Raw genomic sequence first — 17,231 nt, forward strand, 5'->3', positions numbered from 1 at the left:
TGAGGTAGGGAGATCAGCCTGAACATGGAGAAAGCCCATCTCTACTAAAAAATGCAAATTAGCCAGGCGTGGTGGCACATGGCTATAATCCTGGCTACTCGGGAGGCTGAGGCAGGAGGATCCCTTGAACTAGGGGACAGGGGTTGCACCATTACACTCTTAATAAGATACAATGAGATCGTGCCATCTGCACTCCAGCCTGTGCAACAAGAATAAAAACCCTTCAACAAAAGTAAAAATGTGTGCTAGTTGTCATTTTTTCTAACAGAAAATTTGGAACGAGAAGTGTATGAAATCGTGCTATAAATTCCCATTGAAATACCCAGACATTAGTAGACCTTCAGTACCAAAGGGAAAAACTGCAGCTCCTTCACGAATTAGCTTTTTGGCAAAGATCAGCTAATCCACTGAAATCTGTCACCTACATAATGACACTTAACAGCCTGCTCCCCTAGGTTATCACAATTCGCTGTTGGGACCCAAATGAATCAGGTGGCAGATTAGCTCCATCCCCCTGGCGCTCTCAATCATCTTAGGAAGAGGAAATAGAAACCTACAGGGCAGTGGCTCATACAAAAGATTGAGATTCAAAGTTATCTCTGCCATGTAGCTTAACATTCACTGCCCAGTATTTGGTTCTGATCTCTTAAATTCTTACTCCTCATCTAGCACAAAGCTCTGGGCAAGTAAGCCTCTGCTCCTAAGCGGGATTACACAGGTTTACAAAACACCATTAAAAGTCAGCTTTCTGCCTCTCCACGTAAGGACTAAGGTTAGTTTGATCTAGATCTGATTTCTCATGCTTCCCCTTCTGAAAGCTCTCAATTCTAAAACGTATTATCCACAATGCTCTGAAGGGCAACTTGCCACCCAGCCCTTGTAACTCAAGCTTAGTTTAAGAGGAAGGGGGAAAGTGAGTAAGATTCACATAATCACCTAGGACTACTCCTCCCAGCAGCTGACCTGGGAAACTAAAGAGTCAAAACAATTTTATGGTGCCAATTTTAAATAGTTTTATTTAAGACATTGCATTTTCCACTTACAATACAGTGTTTATAAAGTGCAATGTTGTTTCCTTCCCCTGTGCATGTTCCATATTCAAGTATTGAGAATGCCCAGTAACTTACTATAGCAGCTTAACTTTTTAAAACTGCCACAGAATTTGCTACAAATTTAGGTCCTTCAAATGTTTTAAATGTGTGGAACAATGCTACACCTATACTTGGGTTGGCTTAATCAACCTCTTCAATAGTGGGCCCTGAGGAAGCACCACCAGAGGGAGGAGCTCCACCACCAGGGAATCCCCCAGGCATTCCTCCTGGCATGCCTCCTGCACTCTGGTACAGCTTGGTGATGATGGGGTTGCAAACTTTCTCCAGCTCTTTCTGCTGATGTTCAAACTCTTCCTTCTCGGCAGTCTGGAGGAAGAGAAAAAAGGAATTACTACAAGTTCTTGTAACGTTAATAACCTTTCTCTAACCCTGATGCAACCTGATACTAAGTCGCTGACACCAACTCCTACAAGAGGGCCAACTGTCAACATTAAAATAGGGCCTTATTCTTAACATCTTGGGGTCACTCAGACATCCAAGGAAGGTAGTTGCCAACACCTTGAATTCTGGTGGAAACCGCGAATGTTTTGGACCATTCATCATTGTGACCCTATACTGAAATCCAGCTCAAGCTTGGTTTTACCATCCCCTTCCCCTTCCCCTCTCCTTCCATTGAGTGGGGGATGGGGAAAATCACAAACCTGATTCTTATCAAGCCAGTTGATAATTTCATTACACTTGTCCAGAATCTTCTGTTTGTCCTCATCGTTAATCTTGCCTTGAAGTTTCTCGTCTTCGACAGTTGCTTTCATGTTGAATGCATAGGACTCAAGTGAATTCTTGGATGATACCTTGTCCCTCTGCTTCTCATCTTCAGCTTTGTACTTCTCAGCTTCCTGGACCATACGTTCAATGTCTTCCTTGCTCAAACGGCCTAGGAAAGAAATTAAGTCTTTTAAGTAAAAAAGCCTTACATTTCCCGTATAACTCTAGTTTCTCTTAGCTAGATGCCCTTGAGGCACCAGAAACTCAATTGAAATACCACTATGATCCCTGTAAAGACGAGATGACAGTGCCATGTTTGTTTACTTACCCTTGTCATTAGTGATAGTAATCTTATTCTCTTTTCCTGTACTCTTGTCCACAGCAGAGACATTCAGGATACCATTGGCATCAATGTCAAAAGTGACTTCAATCTGAGGAACACCTCGGGGTGCAGGAGGTATGCCCGTGAGTTCAAACTTGCCAAGCAGGTTGTTATCCTTGGTCATGGCACGCTCTCCTTCATAGACCTTAGTAGGGAATAAAACAAATTACTACAATAGACTTCACATCTCTGCTAGTGCTAGAGTCCTGCTAAGGAAGAATGGTCGCTCAGACATCCAAGGAAGGAACTGGCCAACATAAGACTTTCTGGTGGAAACTACGAATGGTTTTGGAATCCATCATCATAGCGAGTCAGTCCAGACTTCTCTTTATCTGGTATCAGTAAGCCAAGCAAGAAAAGTACAGAAAACATACCTGAATAAGCACACCAGGCTGGTTGTCAGAATAGGTAGTGAAGGTCTGTGTCTGCTTGGTAGGAATGGTGGTATTACGCTTAATAAGGACGGTCATTACTCCACCAGCAGTTTCAATACCAAGGGAAAGAGGAGTGACATCCAAGAGCAACAAATCTTGAACATTTTCAGACTTGTCTCCAGACAGGATGGCTGCCTGGACAGCTAGCAAAGAAAAAAAGTTAACGTTAGAAAGTTAAAACAAAAAAACCCAGTGCATAGCTCCTGTTTTAACCACTATCACTCGCTCAGACATCCAAGGAAGGTGTTGCCATCATTAGCCAAGCTTTTGGTGGAAACTACGAATGTTTAACAATCACTCATCACAGCGAGTCACCTCCTCATCTCCTGCCTGCCTTCCTTTAGGATTAATTGAGATACTTTTGTTACCTGCACCATAAGCAACAGCTTCATCAGGGTTGATGCTCTTATTCAGTTCTTTTCCGTTGAAGAAATCTTGGAGAAGCTTCTGAATCTTGGGGATACGAGTAGAACCACCAACCAGGACAATATCATGAATCTGTGACTTGTCTAGTTTGGCATCTCGAAGGGCTTTCTCTACTGGGTCCAGGGTGCCACGGAACAGGTCAGCATTCAATTCTTCAAATCGGGCACGGGTAATGGAGGTATAGAAGTCGATTCCTTCATAGAGAGAATCGATCTCAATACTGGCCTGGGTGCTGGAAGAGAGCGTACGCTTAGCACGTTCACAAGCAGTACGAAGGCGTCTTACAGCTCTCTTGTTCTCGCTGATGTCCTTCTTATGCTTGCGCTTGAACTCTGCAATAAAATGGTTAACCATTCGGTTGTCAAAATCTTCTCCACCCAAGTGGGTGTCTCCAGCTGTAGACTTGACCTCAAAGATTCCATCCTCAATAGTGAGGATTGACACATCGAAAGTGCCACCTCCCAGGTCAAAGATAAGCACGTTTCTTTCTGCTCCAACCTGCCATTGAAAACAATCTCATTTAAATTTCTGACAATCAAATTAATCTTAAAATAATCTGGACTTTGCATCACAAATGGTACATACCTTTTTGTCTAAGCCGTAAGCAATAGCAGCAGCAGTTGGCTCATTAATAATTCTAAGTACATTGAGACCAGCAATAGTTCCAGCATCTTTGGTAGCCTGACGCTGAGAGTCATTAAAATAAGCTGGCACTGTGACCACAGCATTGGTAACAGTCTACGAATAAGGAAGAAACCACAGATCAAACTATTATACTTAGATACACAAACTCCAGCAAATGGATTAATGCTGGTGAAACAAAAACTGCTGGAGCACCCCCCCAAAAATGTAAATTACTAATTGTCAAGATTCACTGGTTTCTGGTGTTGACCCAGCTTCCCAAAGAGCCTGGGGGCAGTGCACGTGGTCTTAACGCCGAGCTGCGCCCCATCTGTTCCCCTCCCTCACCAGGTGCCAGTGCCCCACTGGAGTCAATGGGCTTTTAACTACTCCAGAATGCTGAAAAACATACTGAAAAACAAACCTCACCTTCCCAAGATAGGCTTCTGCAATTTCCTTCATCTTTGTCAGAACCATAGAGGATACCTCCTCTGGATAGAAGCTTTTGGTCTCTCCCTTATATTCTACTTGGACCTTGGGCCTGCCAGCATCATTCACCACCATGAAGGGCCAATGCTTCATATCAGACTGGACAACAGCATCATCAAATCTGCGTCCAATCAGACGTTTGGCATCTGTAAAAGGTATCAAATGAAAACACTTTCAATTTCATACCTCTTCTGATAAAACCCAAGTTAATGATTACTCAAATGCCGAAGTTCATAGGTAGGTGAATTCAACTACCATATAGGTAGCAAAGGTTCCAATTTTGACGTCCTACATTATGTAGATTTTCAGCCTGAAAAGTTTCTAAAACCCGTTTTATAACAGACTTGGTCTCAGCTCATTTTTCAAAAACAAAAAGCTCCCCCTTCACATTTCATAAACTCTTCTGCTTCCTAGACCTGTTAAATTTGTTCAGTCACTTAAAATTAGTAGCTCACCAAAAACTGTGTTGGTGGGGTTCATTGCAACTTGATTCTTTGCAGCGTCACCGATCAACCGTTCAGTGTCCGTAAAGGCAACATAGCTTGGAGTGGTTCGGTTTCCCTGATCATTGGCAATTATCTCTACTTTTCCGTGCTGGAAAACACCCACACAAGAGTAGGTGGTGCCAAGATCAATACCAACTGCAGGTCCCTTGGACATGGTTGCTGAAAAAAAGAAAAATCCGGTTTAAAAATCCAGTTAATCAAAGTATTTCCCTCATCCCTTAAAACAACGCGTAACCAGGAAAAAGATATAGCCACTACCAAGAGGTAGTGACCATCACCTCTTGTTTAAGCACACCAAAGGTTCAGAACTAGTGCTGCAGTCCGGGTTGCCGTGCCAACCGCTGCCAAGCACACCCTGGATGAACCACCCACCAGAGGGCCTGGGGCGTTGCTGAGCACGTGGTCTTAACCTGGAACTGAGCCCTATCTAGCCCATCTCCCTCGCCAGGTGCCAGTGTCCCCGAGTCAACTGGGGTTTTGACTGATCCGGAATGCACCCCCATATTGGAAGCACGCCAAGTACGGCTTTGAAGAACCATGGTGGGACCGGACTACACAAGGAAGCGAGGTAAAGAAAACCCTCGCTCCACTTCCCTGCGCGCCAGGGTAGGCGATGCGGCAACCCTCCCCCGCCACGCGGTCGCCGGGCGTCTCCCAGGCTCCCCTGGGGCTGCGGCCCAACTCCTATATTTCGGTCCTGCCGGCTGCAACCAAGCGCCGCTGCCACCCCACCGAAAACTGAGGCCCCTTAAGCCGGTGGAAGCGGCCGCACACTCGCCTCGACAAAATTCTCAGAACTCTCCAAGCCGCAACAAGCTCAACCGGTCCGTGTGGAAAGTGCACGCTCCCAGACCCATAACCCAACCCTCGAGCAGAAGCTTTACCTGGCGTGTAAGCCTGGCTCCGATAAAGACAAAAGTCACAGAAGCCCCCGGAGCTGCAGGCGAGTTCAATGAGACCGGTTTCCGCCCGCCACCCTCCCTCTTATACCCTATCTCAGAACCTTCCAGAAGGGGCCCGCCCCTGCTGCCTGCCATTACGGCTTCCCCGGCCAATAGACGCCAGGCTGCCCTTACAAGACCCAATCACAAGCCCGGCTCCACTCCTCGGGCCTCGCCCCCTTCCGCACCCACCCCACCGCGCTCCGCCTCGCGATAACGCACTCACCGCAGCGTTCTGGAACTTTCAAGCTCGCCCCCGCTCTCCGGACGGCTCCGGGGAAAGGGAGGGTGGGGCGCAGACAGCCCGCGCGCGGGAGTCCTCAGTTACCCCGGGCGGGGGAGGGGAGCGTCCGCCTCTACGCATGCGCCCCCAGCTTGCGCGGGCAGGAGGGGGCGGAAAAAGGTGGAAGAAGAGGGGCGGGCAAAACTTGGAACCAACCAATGATAGCGGCGCTTGCCGCGCTCTAGGCCCGCGCAGAACTGGGGGAGGAATCGCGCGGGGCCTGAAGGGAGGGGTTGGGGCGCGGGAGCCGGGGAAGAGAAGACGGAAGTGGAGCGAGGACAAAATGGCTGCGAAGGTTGTTGCTCCCTTCCCCCACACACGTCCTCATTCCTCTTTTCCCATCCCCCATCTCCATGTTCCAGACGATCCTCTGAGTGCCCCAGGTTTCGCGAACCTATATTTCATAGCGTGGCTTTGGGCAAGGGCTGACCCCGAGGGGCGTGGGCGAAGGTTCCGGCTTCAGGGTGCTACTAGGGCTGCTCGCTCAGGGGCACCCAGGGTTGGGATTCGAGGGAGCCGCCAGGCCGCCGCGGGGTGGGGCGGGTTAGCTCGGCAGGCCCCCCAGCACCCGCATTTCCCTACGGGAACTGCTGGGAGGCAGCCCCCGACGCAGAAGTGTAAGGGGTCCGGCTTCTCAAAACCGCCTCAGGACGCGGTCGTGTCTGGACTCCTCCGGGGAAAAAAAGGCGAACCCGCTTCTCTGAACCCCCGACCCCTAGGCCCCTTCCCACCTCCGTCTAGAACAGATTCGGCTTCTTGGCTCAGTTCTTCCCCCACTAGCCCAAGCCCCACATTTCCCCATTGTTTATAAAATAAACATTTAAAAGGTGGCGAGTGTGTTCTCCGTTAGGTGAACCAGGGGTTAGGAATCATAGGTTCCAGTAGCCGTGCGTCCTTGATTTAGAGTTTATGAACGTTTGTATTTTCAGTAACATGAGGTGGTATCCCTTTACTGGTTTGACTTTCATCAAAAATTAAACGACAGACCATGCAGACGCTTTGAAAACGTGACTAAGCTGGTGCGCAAAACAGTGGTGCCTGGAATTTTACATTGTGCAGTGTTGTGCGTGGCCGCGGACATGTGGGGCCTTGTTCCAAGAGCTTGTCTCAGGTACCTTGAACACTCCCTGTGTCCTTTCAGGCAGGCAGGGTAGCCATTATTCCTGTTTAGTAGATAAGTAGGCACCGATGGGGGAAAAGATTTTTTTAAGGCTACACCAAAAGAACTTACAGTAGCAGGGCTGGAATTAGAAGGTCTGTAGACTGCGAAAAAGGCTTCAGAAGAGCGAGGACATCTTGTCCTTGTCAAAGCCTTTAAAGGGTAGACAGACCCAAAACATATGAAGAATTTCCTTTTCATATTTTCTTTTTGGGGAGGAATGTTGGCTTAGAGTTCATGGAGATATATTCTTAGCCTCTCCCCACGTCCCAAGAATTTAATTTTATACAATGCTTTCACTACATACAAAATGCTTTCATTTGTCATCTAATCATCATCACAGTTCTCTAAGGTGTGTATTATTCATCCCTATATCAGGAGAAAAATGAGGCTCAAAGATACCATTTGTGGGAAGGTAAGCAGCTGGGTAAGCTAGAATCAAATCTAGCTTTTTTTGGGTTCAAGATTTATTTTATATCTTTTGTTAGTTACGCTACAGTGTAATTTCCTTCCTGGAAATACATTCAACTCAATTCCAGAAAGAGGTAGGATGTGTACTGTGAGCCACTGCTTTCAGTTTCCTTTGGTATTTGCAACCTCCCGTCCCCCACGCTAACTGCTAGTAATGTTATCTGGAATTTTTCTTTTCACACCCCAGAGCCTAAAGTTTAACAAGCACACATTTCAAACTACACCCTGTGCCGTATTTTGCATTTTTGTAATTATGTTAATCATTGAACCAGTGGAAAACAGAATTGGGGCACACATCCACTTGTTTGAGATATCCCATCCAATAGCAGTGATTAAAGAAAGCAGAACAAATAACCTCTGTTTGTGGTTACTCTCAAACGTGTTCTGGGACTTGGGCTATGTCTTATTAAATGGAATGATTTAGCATTCATATATTTAAAGCTCAGAATATGATGAAGGTCCTGTCTCCACCACTTTAAACGCACAGGGTTTCAAATGACACAGTTAAGATCTAAAATTAAAGTTTGGTTGCATGGGACTGCAGTGGAGTCTTGAGCCTAGGACTTCTGACTGGATAAAAGGATAATGATTTAACATTTTTGTGTGCCTACCGCATGCCAACCTTACCTCCTGTAATTCTCACCGTAAATCTAAGCGGTAGCAACTATTATGATCGTCATTTTGTAGACGGAGTCTAAGGCACGACTCCGTCTCCCAGAAAAGATGGAATCTCCCAATGGAGTCTCCCGGAAAAGACGGAGTCTCGCCCTATCCCCCAGGCTGGAGTGCAGTGGCCGAACGTGGCTCACTGCAACCTCCGCTTCCCGGGTTCAAGAGATTCTCCTGCCTCAGCCTCGTGAGTAGCTGTGACTACATGTGCACGCCACCAAACCTGGCTAGTTTTTGTATTTTAGTAGAGACAGGGTTTCACCATATTGGCCAGGTTGGTCTCAAACTCCTGACCTCAGGTAATCCGCCTGCCTCAGCCTCCCAAAGTGCTGGAATTACAAGCGTGAGCTACCGCACCTGGCCTGTTTTTGTTTGTTTGATGTGAAGTCTAACTATCCAGGCTGGAGTGCAGTGGTGTGATCTCTGCTCACTGCAACCTCCACCTCCTGGGTTCAAGCAATTCTCCTGTCTCAGCCTCCCAAGTAGCTGGGATTAGAGGCCCGTACCGTCACGCCCCGCTGATTTTTGTGATTTTAGTAGGGATGGGGTTTCACCAATTGGTCAGGCTGGTCTCAGGCCTCAAATGATCTGCCCGCCTTGGCGTCCCAAAGTGCTGGGATTAAGGAGTGAGCCACTGTGCCGTCCTCAGTTTATGAATAAATGATTTAATAGTTATCTGGTTTCGGTTGCTTCTGTTGAAAAGTCTCAACCAGCCTAGGCAACATAGTGAGACCCCCATCCCAAAAAAAATGAGATGGGAGGATCACTTGAGCTCAGGAGGTAGAGGCTGCAGTGAGCCATGATTGTGCCCCTGCACAAAACCCTGTCTCAAAAAAATGGAAAAAATTTAAGGTTTAGAATTTCATTGGGTAATTTGTATTAGGATTATGTGGTGTACTGTTACTAAATATGCATTTTTTAAAAATTAGTATTAATAGTAAACTTACAGTCCCTTGCTTCAAAAACTCAGATACTGAAAACAACCCTTCCGTGACCCAGTGACATGACTAAAAGATGCAATATATGTATACCCTGATTGCCCAAATACTTGAGTGTGTGTACTGCATTGCATCAGGGAAATTTGAAACCAGAGTGATGCAAGTTGTTATTAATATTTTGATTTCTAACTGCAGCCGTGTATAAATTATTGCAACTGGAGAACAGCATACATAAAAATAGCCCCAAAATCTTTTCCCTGCATTATGCTTTGCCTTCCTAAACCAGGTTGTATGCTTTAGAACATTCTCATGCCTATTGTAATGTATTTCTGGTAGTAGAGTCCTTGCCATTGATGTTTTATTCAATGCTTTACGCAGGGCACCATGCTAAGCATTTGACATATATTCTCTTACATGACCCTCACAACTATTTTTGGCAGATCATATTGTCCCCATTTTCAGATAAAGAAATTGAGGTTCAAGTAGGTCAAATAATTTGCTTAAGATCCCTAGCTGACCCTGAATTTTTCAAAATCAGATTTTATTCCACAGCTTATGCTTCTAACTCAGGCTAGATTGCTTTCTACTTTCAAACTCTTAGTCATCTTGTTTAGCCCCTGCACTATGGAGAGTAGGTGCTGTATAAAATGCGCTCTTGGCCAGGCACTGTAATCTCAGCATTTTGGGAGGCCGAAGCTGGTGGATGGCTTGAGCTCAGGAGTTCAAGACCAGCCTGGGCAACATAAGGAGACCCCATCTCTACAAAAAATACAAAAATTAGCTGGGCGTGTTGGCGTGTGCCTGTAGTCCCAAGTACTCAGGAGGCTGAGGTGGGAAGATGGTTTGAGCCTGGGAGGTTGAGGCTGTAGTGAGCCGTGATTGTGCCACTGAGCTCCAGCCAGGGTGACAAAGTGAGAACCTGTCTCTTAAAGAAAAAAAAGTGCTCCTTATCATTTTATTTTATTTTATTTTTTTAATCTAAGACAGAGTCTCTCTGTCACCCAGTCTGGAGTGCAATGGCGTGATCTCAGTTCATTGCAGCCTCCGCCTCCCAGGTTCAAGCGATTCTCCTGCCTCAGCCTCGTGAGTAGCTGGGATTACAGGCGCACACCACCACCCTGGCTAATTTTGCATTTTTAGTAGAGATGGGTTTCCACCATGTTGGTCAGTCTGGTCTCTAACTCCTGACCTCGTGATCCACCCACTTCAGCCTTCCAAAGTGCTGAGATTATAGGCGTGAGCCACCACACCCAGCCTATTTTAATTTTTTAAAGTTGAAATTTTTATCAGAGCACCTTAATTTTTAAGATTTTTTTTTGGCTGGGCGCAGTGACTCACGCCTGTAATCCCAGCACTTTGGGAAGCCAAGGTGGGAGGATCACGAGGTCAAGAGATGGAGACTATCCTGGCCAACATGCTGAAACCCTGTCTCTACTAAAAATACAAAAATTAGCTGGGTATGGTGGCACACACCTCTAGTCCCACCTACTCGGGAGGCCGAGACAGGAGAATCGCTTGAACCTGGGAGGCGGAGGCTGCAGTGAGCCGATATCACACCACTGCACTCCAGCCTGGCGGCAGAGTGAGACTGTCTCAAAAAAAAAAAAAAAACTATACAGTTGAAAGACCCCATATTTAGTAATTATGTTTACAATTATTTGCTTCCATATGCCACCACGCCTGGCTAATTTTTGTATTTTTAGTAGAGATGGGGGTTTCACCATCTTGACCAGGCTGGTCTTGAACTCTTGACCTCAAGTGATCCACTCACCTCAGCCTCCCAAAGTGCTGGAATTACAGGCATGAGCCATGACCCCCAGCCTACAGTTTAAATAAATTGATATGACTGTATCATCTTTGAAGAATCAACTGTACCTATTATTTTATAGTTTCAATGCACCTTATCTTTTTGCCTCTCAGATGATTCGACAGATTTAATCATGATGTGCTCAAAATACTCTGTGCGTAACAGTCAACAAAAATTGCATGATCTAAGCCCATCATTAGCATTTGAAGACAAATCAGGGAATTATAAAGTTGGAAATTGTACCCTGTTTTGCAGAACAAGGGAAAACTAAAGGATTTGGACTTGTGTGAGTGAGCTAAGTGTGTCCCAAGTATGGTGAAAAGGTTTAGGGCAAGGAAGAAAGCAAAGAGAAGAGAAAGCCTATAGTTGAGTGTAAAGGTTTGAGGATTTCAGGTGGGAAGATGGTGATTAATCAGGATCTGTCAGTTCTGATGGAGTATACTAACAGTGGCTGGGTTTAAATCCTGGCTCTAGGGCCTGGCGTGGTGGCTTACGCCTGTAATCCCAAACCAGATCATGAGGTCAGGAAATCAAGACCATCCTGGCTAACAGGGTAAAACCCCGTCTCTACTAAAAATACAAAAAAATAGCCGAGTGTGGTGGTGGGCACCTGTAGTCTCAGCTACTTGGGAGGCTGAGGCAGGAGAATGGCGTGAACTCGGGAGGCGGAGCTTGCAGTGAACTGAGATCATGCCACTGCACTCCAGCCTGGGCGACTGAGTGAGACTCTCAAAATAAAAATAAAAGTAAAAATAAATCCTGGCTCTACTACTGACTTAACCTCTTTGAGCCTTACATTTCTCACTTGTATAATGTGAATACAAATATTTCCTTATAGGGTTGATGTGAGTATGAAATTGAGACAAAATGTATAATGTACTTAGCGTGACCAGCACACGGTGGCTCAGTAAGTGATGATTACTATTATCGCTGTTATTTTACAATGACCTCTGTGAAGCATTTTCCAGATGTATTTGAATTTCTTAGTGTGTACTTTTCAGATTTAGTTGAACCCCTTAGTGTGTGCATCTCTGTTGGCACTTCACCTAGGCACAAAATACTTGCTTAGTAATTATTATTTCATTAATTTTGATAAAGTCCTTAAGGACAGCAACTCTCTTGGTGTCCCCTGTGCAACTTATACCTAGCATCTTGCCTTTTGAGAGAAAAAAGTACTTGGTAAATTTGTGACTGAAATTGATAAATAATAGATCATATTCAGTCTGAGTTCTTCTGTTCTTCTGTTGGCAGCAAGCTGATAAACAAATTTCCAGTCCAGGTTATATGAGCTTCAGCTTCTCCTACAGTATCACTTTTACTTGTTTATTTTTTAATTGCTGATACAGATGCATCCATAATAAATATTTGGTTTTTGTGATGCTCAAACACAGTCCCAATTACAAGGCAACTTAGAAGTTAAAACTGAAACTGAAATATAAACAGCTTAACACCAGAAGGAAGCAAAACTATATATGTCTTTTTGCAACAGCAGTTCTGAAATTGTTTTTATACACTGTAACAACAAAGGTACCAACTTCCTTATTTCACAAATTTAAGTTTGGTTTATATATTTTATTGACATGGTTACTCAACGTCCACATCATTCCATCTGCATCTTCTTCCTACAATTTTTCTTCTACTATTTAGTTATTTCTCCTTTTTTTGTTTGTTTCCTATTTCAGAATCAAATTTATTTTACTTGCAAAATCAGTGGAATATGGTTTGGAACCAGTAGGGCCTCTAACTTAAGCCCAGAACCTGTCAAAGAGAAGTGCAATATCATTGCTAAGACTTGAACAGTTTATCTCTCAGAATCTTCAATTCCTTTGAATTTCTCAGCTCTTAGTGTAATCTGTTTTATTCGTTTGTTGTAGACTTCCATTATGGATAGATTTCCAAAATAATTTGGGTAGTCAACTGGTATTTTAGCTTTCTGGTAATTAACGTTTAAAAATCTAAGGCTCTTTTTCATGCAAAGGAGACTGATTTTTGCTTTCAAAAGCATAGGCAGGAAATCTTAGGTTCAAAGGTAGTAAATAATGATAAGAGCAAATTGCTAGTGATGATACAGCTGCAGCCTCCATAGTGTATTTGTTTGGCTCAGGTACTCTAGAAATGAGAATTCTCAGAATTACATAGCAGAAGTGATATGTTGCCTGGATACCACACTACCAGAGGAATAAAAATGTAGTCAGAGTGAGGGGTTTTATATTTTACAATGAGACAGTGTTAGTATAAGAAGCATTCCAAATACGCCAGTCCTCTTAAACCCATAGTAGACATTTATATGTTAATTCCTCAATGTCTCATTTCCCACCTTTTTTAGAGGAAGACACTCAGGTTAAAACTTTCACCCAAGGATAGACTCCTGGGGACTTTACAAGAATTTTGTTTTTTGCACTATGTGATGACACGATTGTGAGAATTAAATATAGGAGTGAAAAACCAGAGAAATGGGGCAAAATCTCAGATTAGCCTTTCCTCTTTAAGCATCAGCTTCCCATTTTAGAAACATGCTTTCATCACCACATTCAGCATTAATTTTTTTCTTTCCTCTAACCTGCTGTTCTTTTAAAAAGTATTCTGGGCTGGGCGCTGTGGCTCACACCTGTAATCCTAGCACTTTGTGAGGCCAAGGCGGGTGGATCACCTGAGGTCAGGAGTTTGAGACCAGCCTGGTCAGCATGGCGAAACCCCATCTCTACTAAAAATACAAAAATTAGCCATACATGGTGGCGCACGCCTATAATCCCAGCTACTCGGGGGGCTGAGGAAGGAGAATCGCTTGAACCCAGAAGGTGGAGGTCACAGTGAGCTGAGATGTGCCACTGCACTTCAGCCTGCATGATGAGAGCAAGACTCCATCTCAAAAAAAAAAAAAAAGTATTCTGGGCCAGGTGCAGTGGCTCACACCTGTAATCCCAGCTCTTTGGGAGGCCAAGGGTGGGCAGGTCACTTGAGGTCAGGAGCTTAAGACCAGCCTGGCCAACATGGAGAAACCCTGTCTCTACTAGAACTACAAAAATTAGCTGGGTGTGATGGCAGCACCTGTAATCCCAGCTACTCGGGAGGACCAGCCAGGAGAATTGCTTGAACCCGAGAGGCAGAGGCTGTAGTAAGCGGAGATGGTGTCACTGCACTTCAGCCTGGGCGACAGAGTGACACTTCGTCTCAAAAAAAAAAAAAAAAAGTTTTCTACTCTCCCAGTGGTGATCAGTTGACATTTGTGCTAGGGTCCTTGAAGGGCTGATTCAGGTCCAGCATTTGTGCTATAGGTATCAAGGGTAGTCAAAACTATTAAAAAGGCAAGTTACTGTATTGGAGGCTGCTGTTTTCTTTATTTCTCAAACATCTTTCTTCTCCCATTCATCATCTCTTGAGCAGCTGTCCTGGTGAATTATTTTTGCTAATTCTTTCCAAGATACAACTAAAATGTTGGCAGGCACTAGCGCTGCCCTCTCCTGCCACCCACTAATTATTCTCATCTCTTCCCTAAATATTAGTTCCCTTTTCTTCCAGCCCAGAGCTAGACTTCTGGAGGCTGAGCCTGGGAAAATACTGAATTTCTCTCATTTATCACTTTTAGGAGGGAATGATTATGATATATACTTGCAGTGCCATTAGAAGCATTGGCAATCCCTGATCTTTTTGATAATTTAAGGCTTAGAATCATCAAAAGTTCCAGGTTCACATCCTTCTAAAATGGAAGAAATAGAGGAAGTTCCAAGTGTGGTACAATACTGAACTTCCTTTTATCCTTCCTTGACTTTTTTTTTTTTTTTTTTTTTGAGATGGAGTCTCGCTCTGTCACCCAGGCTGGAGTGCAATGGCACAATCTTGTCTCACTGCAACCTCCACCTGCTGGATTTTCCTACAGGTGCCTGGCACCATGCCCAGCTACCTTCCTTGACATATTAAGATAAGTTTGATCTAATCTCCCTTTCTAGTCCACCCAGTCTTGCAATTCTGGTTTCACATGTTCTCAGAAAGAATAGACTATAATGGTATGTTGGTTACTCTTTCAGCATTCCTAGATCCCTTTTTCTCTGGAAGAATCTTTTCTAAGGACGTTGATAAATGACATGTTGTATTTTCTCCTTCCAGAAATATATAGCAGGAAAGTCCTTAGAGGCATTTGATTTGACGGAAAATCTACAGTTGCTCCATTATATATTTCTAATGTTTGTCACCAATCCTCATAACATCTTGAAGATGGAAAGCTCTTCACAATCCTTTGTCATAAATTTTCGTCTCCTTTCGGTTATTTTGGGCTCAATACAAGTAGTGAGATTAGTATAGAGTGGGAGAAACTCATTCACTCTTCTCCATCTCCCACTATTACAACTCCCCTTGAAATTAATATCCGAACTTTAGGACAAATGAAGTTAAGTCAGAATGGAAGACACATGTTTCCTTTTTTGGAGTTTCTTAGAAGTGGTTAGTTCAGTACATGGTGCAGACAGGTGTAATAAGGCTGTGGGTTCTGCTTGACTGTCTGAATAATTGCAGTAATCCAGTAAGTTTGCAGAAATGCATAGAAAATTTACAAACAGCCTCCCATTTCCTCTTGAAAGTTGTGAATCAAAGCACTGATACAAAATATCCCACGTGAAAAGTTTTAGGTATATTCACCTCACCTTTCCCCAACCTTCTCACCACAGGTCCTGGTCAACAAATAGATTTGGACTCCTGCTTTCCCTTACTCTGGTCTAAAGGCACAATGAGATGCCTTTTTGGAGATGAATCAGCTTACATCCTTTTGCTTGTTTGGTATCATATAAGAAAAGTGCTTATCTGAATCTCTTCTGTGCAATGCTCACTGCTACTTAAATGACCTCTCATCTGGTTCGAGGGGTGTGGCTGGTGACTTGAGCTCCAAAGACGAGAAGAGTCTAGAGACCCTGACTCCTAGGAAAGTGTGGGAGTCAAGTCCATTCTAATTCAGACCGTTTGGAAGGCTCTGCTCTGGCTGGGGATCATGCTGGGTGTGGTTTCTGCTTTGGTCATGGTAGTATGGTGGACTTTCTTTGGTTCAGAACCTCTCACCTCTGGCCCCACTAGGCTGTATGCCTGGGTGGCCAGCCCTGGCTGGGGTGCTGCATCAGTTGACAGTGTCCGCTGGCTGCGTGAGGCACTATTTGCTGTGGAGCGAGTGGAGGAAGAACCAGAGCGTGAGCTCCGAGAGCCTGAGGAAGAGGAGCTGGGTTTCACAAGACGGGCTTTCGGAGCTTCAGCATCTTCTCTGAAGAGAAAAAACAGCAAAGATAAACTTTAACACTGGCAGATCTGTGATTGCTTCCACTATGATTGCTTCCTTCTGAGGTTTCCTAAGCTGTAAACCTCAGATAATACCATCAGAAGGCAACCATTTAGAGACATAGATACTTCCTCGTATCTTAAGACTTAATGCTTGGCTCACGCAAGTGTTTATCTTGTTAGCCTACAGGTCAACTCTATTATACTGGGAGGATAGGATCTTACCATTGAGATGGTCTAGACAGCACTCCTTCTGATTCACGGTTTGTCTGTATAAACCCTTTCATGGCCTATAGGATAGGTATGCCCATTCTTCATTGTATGCCCATTATGAGTAGAAGTGAATCAGAAGTAAAGTAAGTTGAACTGTTTTATGTGTGTGTATATATATATATACACACATATATATACACACACATACTTTTGTTTTTTTTTTTTCTCTGAGACATGCTCTTGCTTTGTCACCCAGGCTGGAGTACAGAGGTGCAATCATGGCTCACTGTGCCCTCAAACTCCTGGGCTAAAGTCATCCTCCTGTCTCAGCCTCTCGAGTAGCTGGGACCACAGGCATGGGCCACCATGCCTGGTTATTTTATTATTATTATTTTTTATGTTTTTGAGATGGAATCTTGCTTTTTTTAGCCCAGGCTGGAGTGCAGTGGCGTGATCTCAGCTCACTGCAAGCTCTGCCTCCCAAGTTCATGCCATTCTCCTGCCTCAGCCTCCCGAGTAGCTGGGACTACAGGAGCCCACCACCACGCCCGGCTAATTTTTTGTATTTTTAGTAGAGACGGGGTTTCACCCTGTTAGCCAGGATGGTCTCGATCTCGTGACCTCGTGATCCACCCGCCTCAGCTTCCCAAAGTGCTGGGATTACAGCCGTGAGCCACTACGCCTGGCCTTTTTTTTTTTTTTTTTTCTTTTGTAAAGATGGAGTCTATGTTGACCAGGCTGGTTTCAAACTCCTGGCCTCAAATAATCCTCCCGCCTCGGCCTCCCAAATTGCTGGGATTACAGGCATGAGCTACCACG

General features: G+C 44.6%; 2 protein-coding genes, 1 long non-coding RNA gene and 2 other non-coding genes across 5 annotated transcripts in view; 1 reads left to right on the top strand and 4 right to left on the bottom strand.

Annotated features, from left to right (window-relative positions):
* Nucleotides 1-996: 996 nt before the first annotated feature.
* On the bottom strand, nt 997-5,635 carry HSPA8 (heat shock protein family A (Hsp70) member 8). The gene is given in 9 exon segments (NM_001261657.2): nt 997-1,418; nt 1,754-1,986; nt 2,146-2,344; nt 2,574-2,776; nt 3,002-3,557; nt 3,645-3,797; nt 4,110-4,315; nt 4,625-4,834; nt 5,560-5,635. Coding segments are annotated over 8 exon segments (1,941 nt in total). The 5' UTR covers nt 4,830-4,834; nt 5,560-5,635; the 3' UTR covers nt 997-1,232.
* LOC114672594 (small nucleolar RNA SNORD14) lies at nt 2,423-2,509 on the bottom strand. The gene has a single exon (XR_003722981.1). It is a non-coding gene; the product is annotated as a small nucleolar RNA SNORD14 (small nucleolar RNA).
* Nucleotides 2,856-2,943, bottom strand: LOC114672592 (small nucleolar RNA SNORD14). The gene has a single exon (XR_003722979.1). It is a non-coding gene; the product is annotated as a small nucleolar RNA SNORD14 (small nucleolar RNA).
* A 453-nt stretch (nt 5,636-6,088) lies between the features above and the next one.
* LOC144334481 (uncharacterized) overlaps nt 6,089-17,231 on the top strand; it is a 35,557-nt gene continuing 24,414 nt past the window's right edge. The window contains exon 1 of the long non-coding RNA XR_013404357.1: nt 6,089-6,194. This is a non-coding gene — a long non-coding RNA (uncharacterized LOC144334481). The remainder of the gene's footprint in view (nt 6,195-17,231) is intronic.
* Nucleotides 12,257-17,231, bottom strand: part of CLMP (CXADR like membrane protein) — a 127,583-nt gene continuing 122,608 nt past the window's right edge. The window contains exon 7 of the mRNA XM_001108111.5: nt 12,257-16,185. Within this exon, the coding sequence (XP_001108111.1) occupies nt 15,885-16,185 (301 nt within the window). The 3' untranslated portion in view covers nt 12,257-15,884. The remainder of the gene's footprint in view (nt 16,186-17,231) is intronic.

This window comes from Macaca mulatta, chromosome 14 (assembly GCF_049350105.2).
Source record: "Macaca mulatta isolate MMU2019108-1 chromosome 14, T2T-MMU8v2.0, whole genome shotgun sequence".
NCBI classification, from domain to species: domain Eukaryota; kingdom Metazoa; phylum Chordata; class Mammalia; order Primates; family Cercopithecidae; genus Macaca; species Macaca mulatta.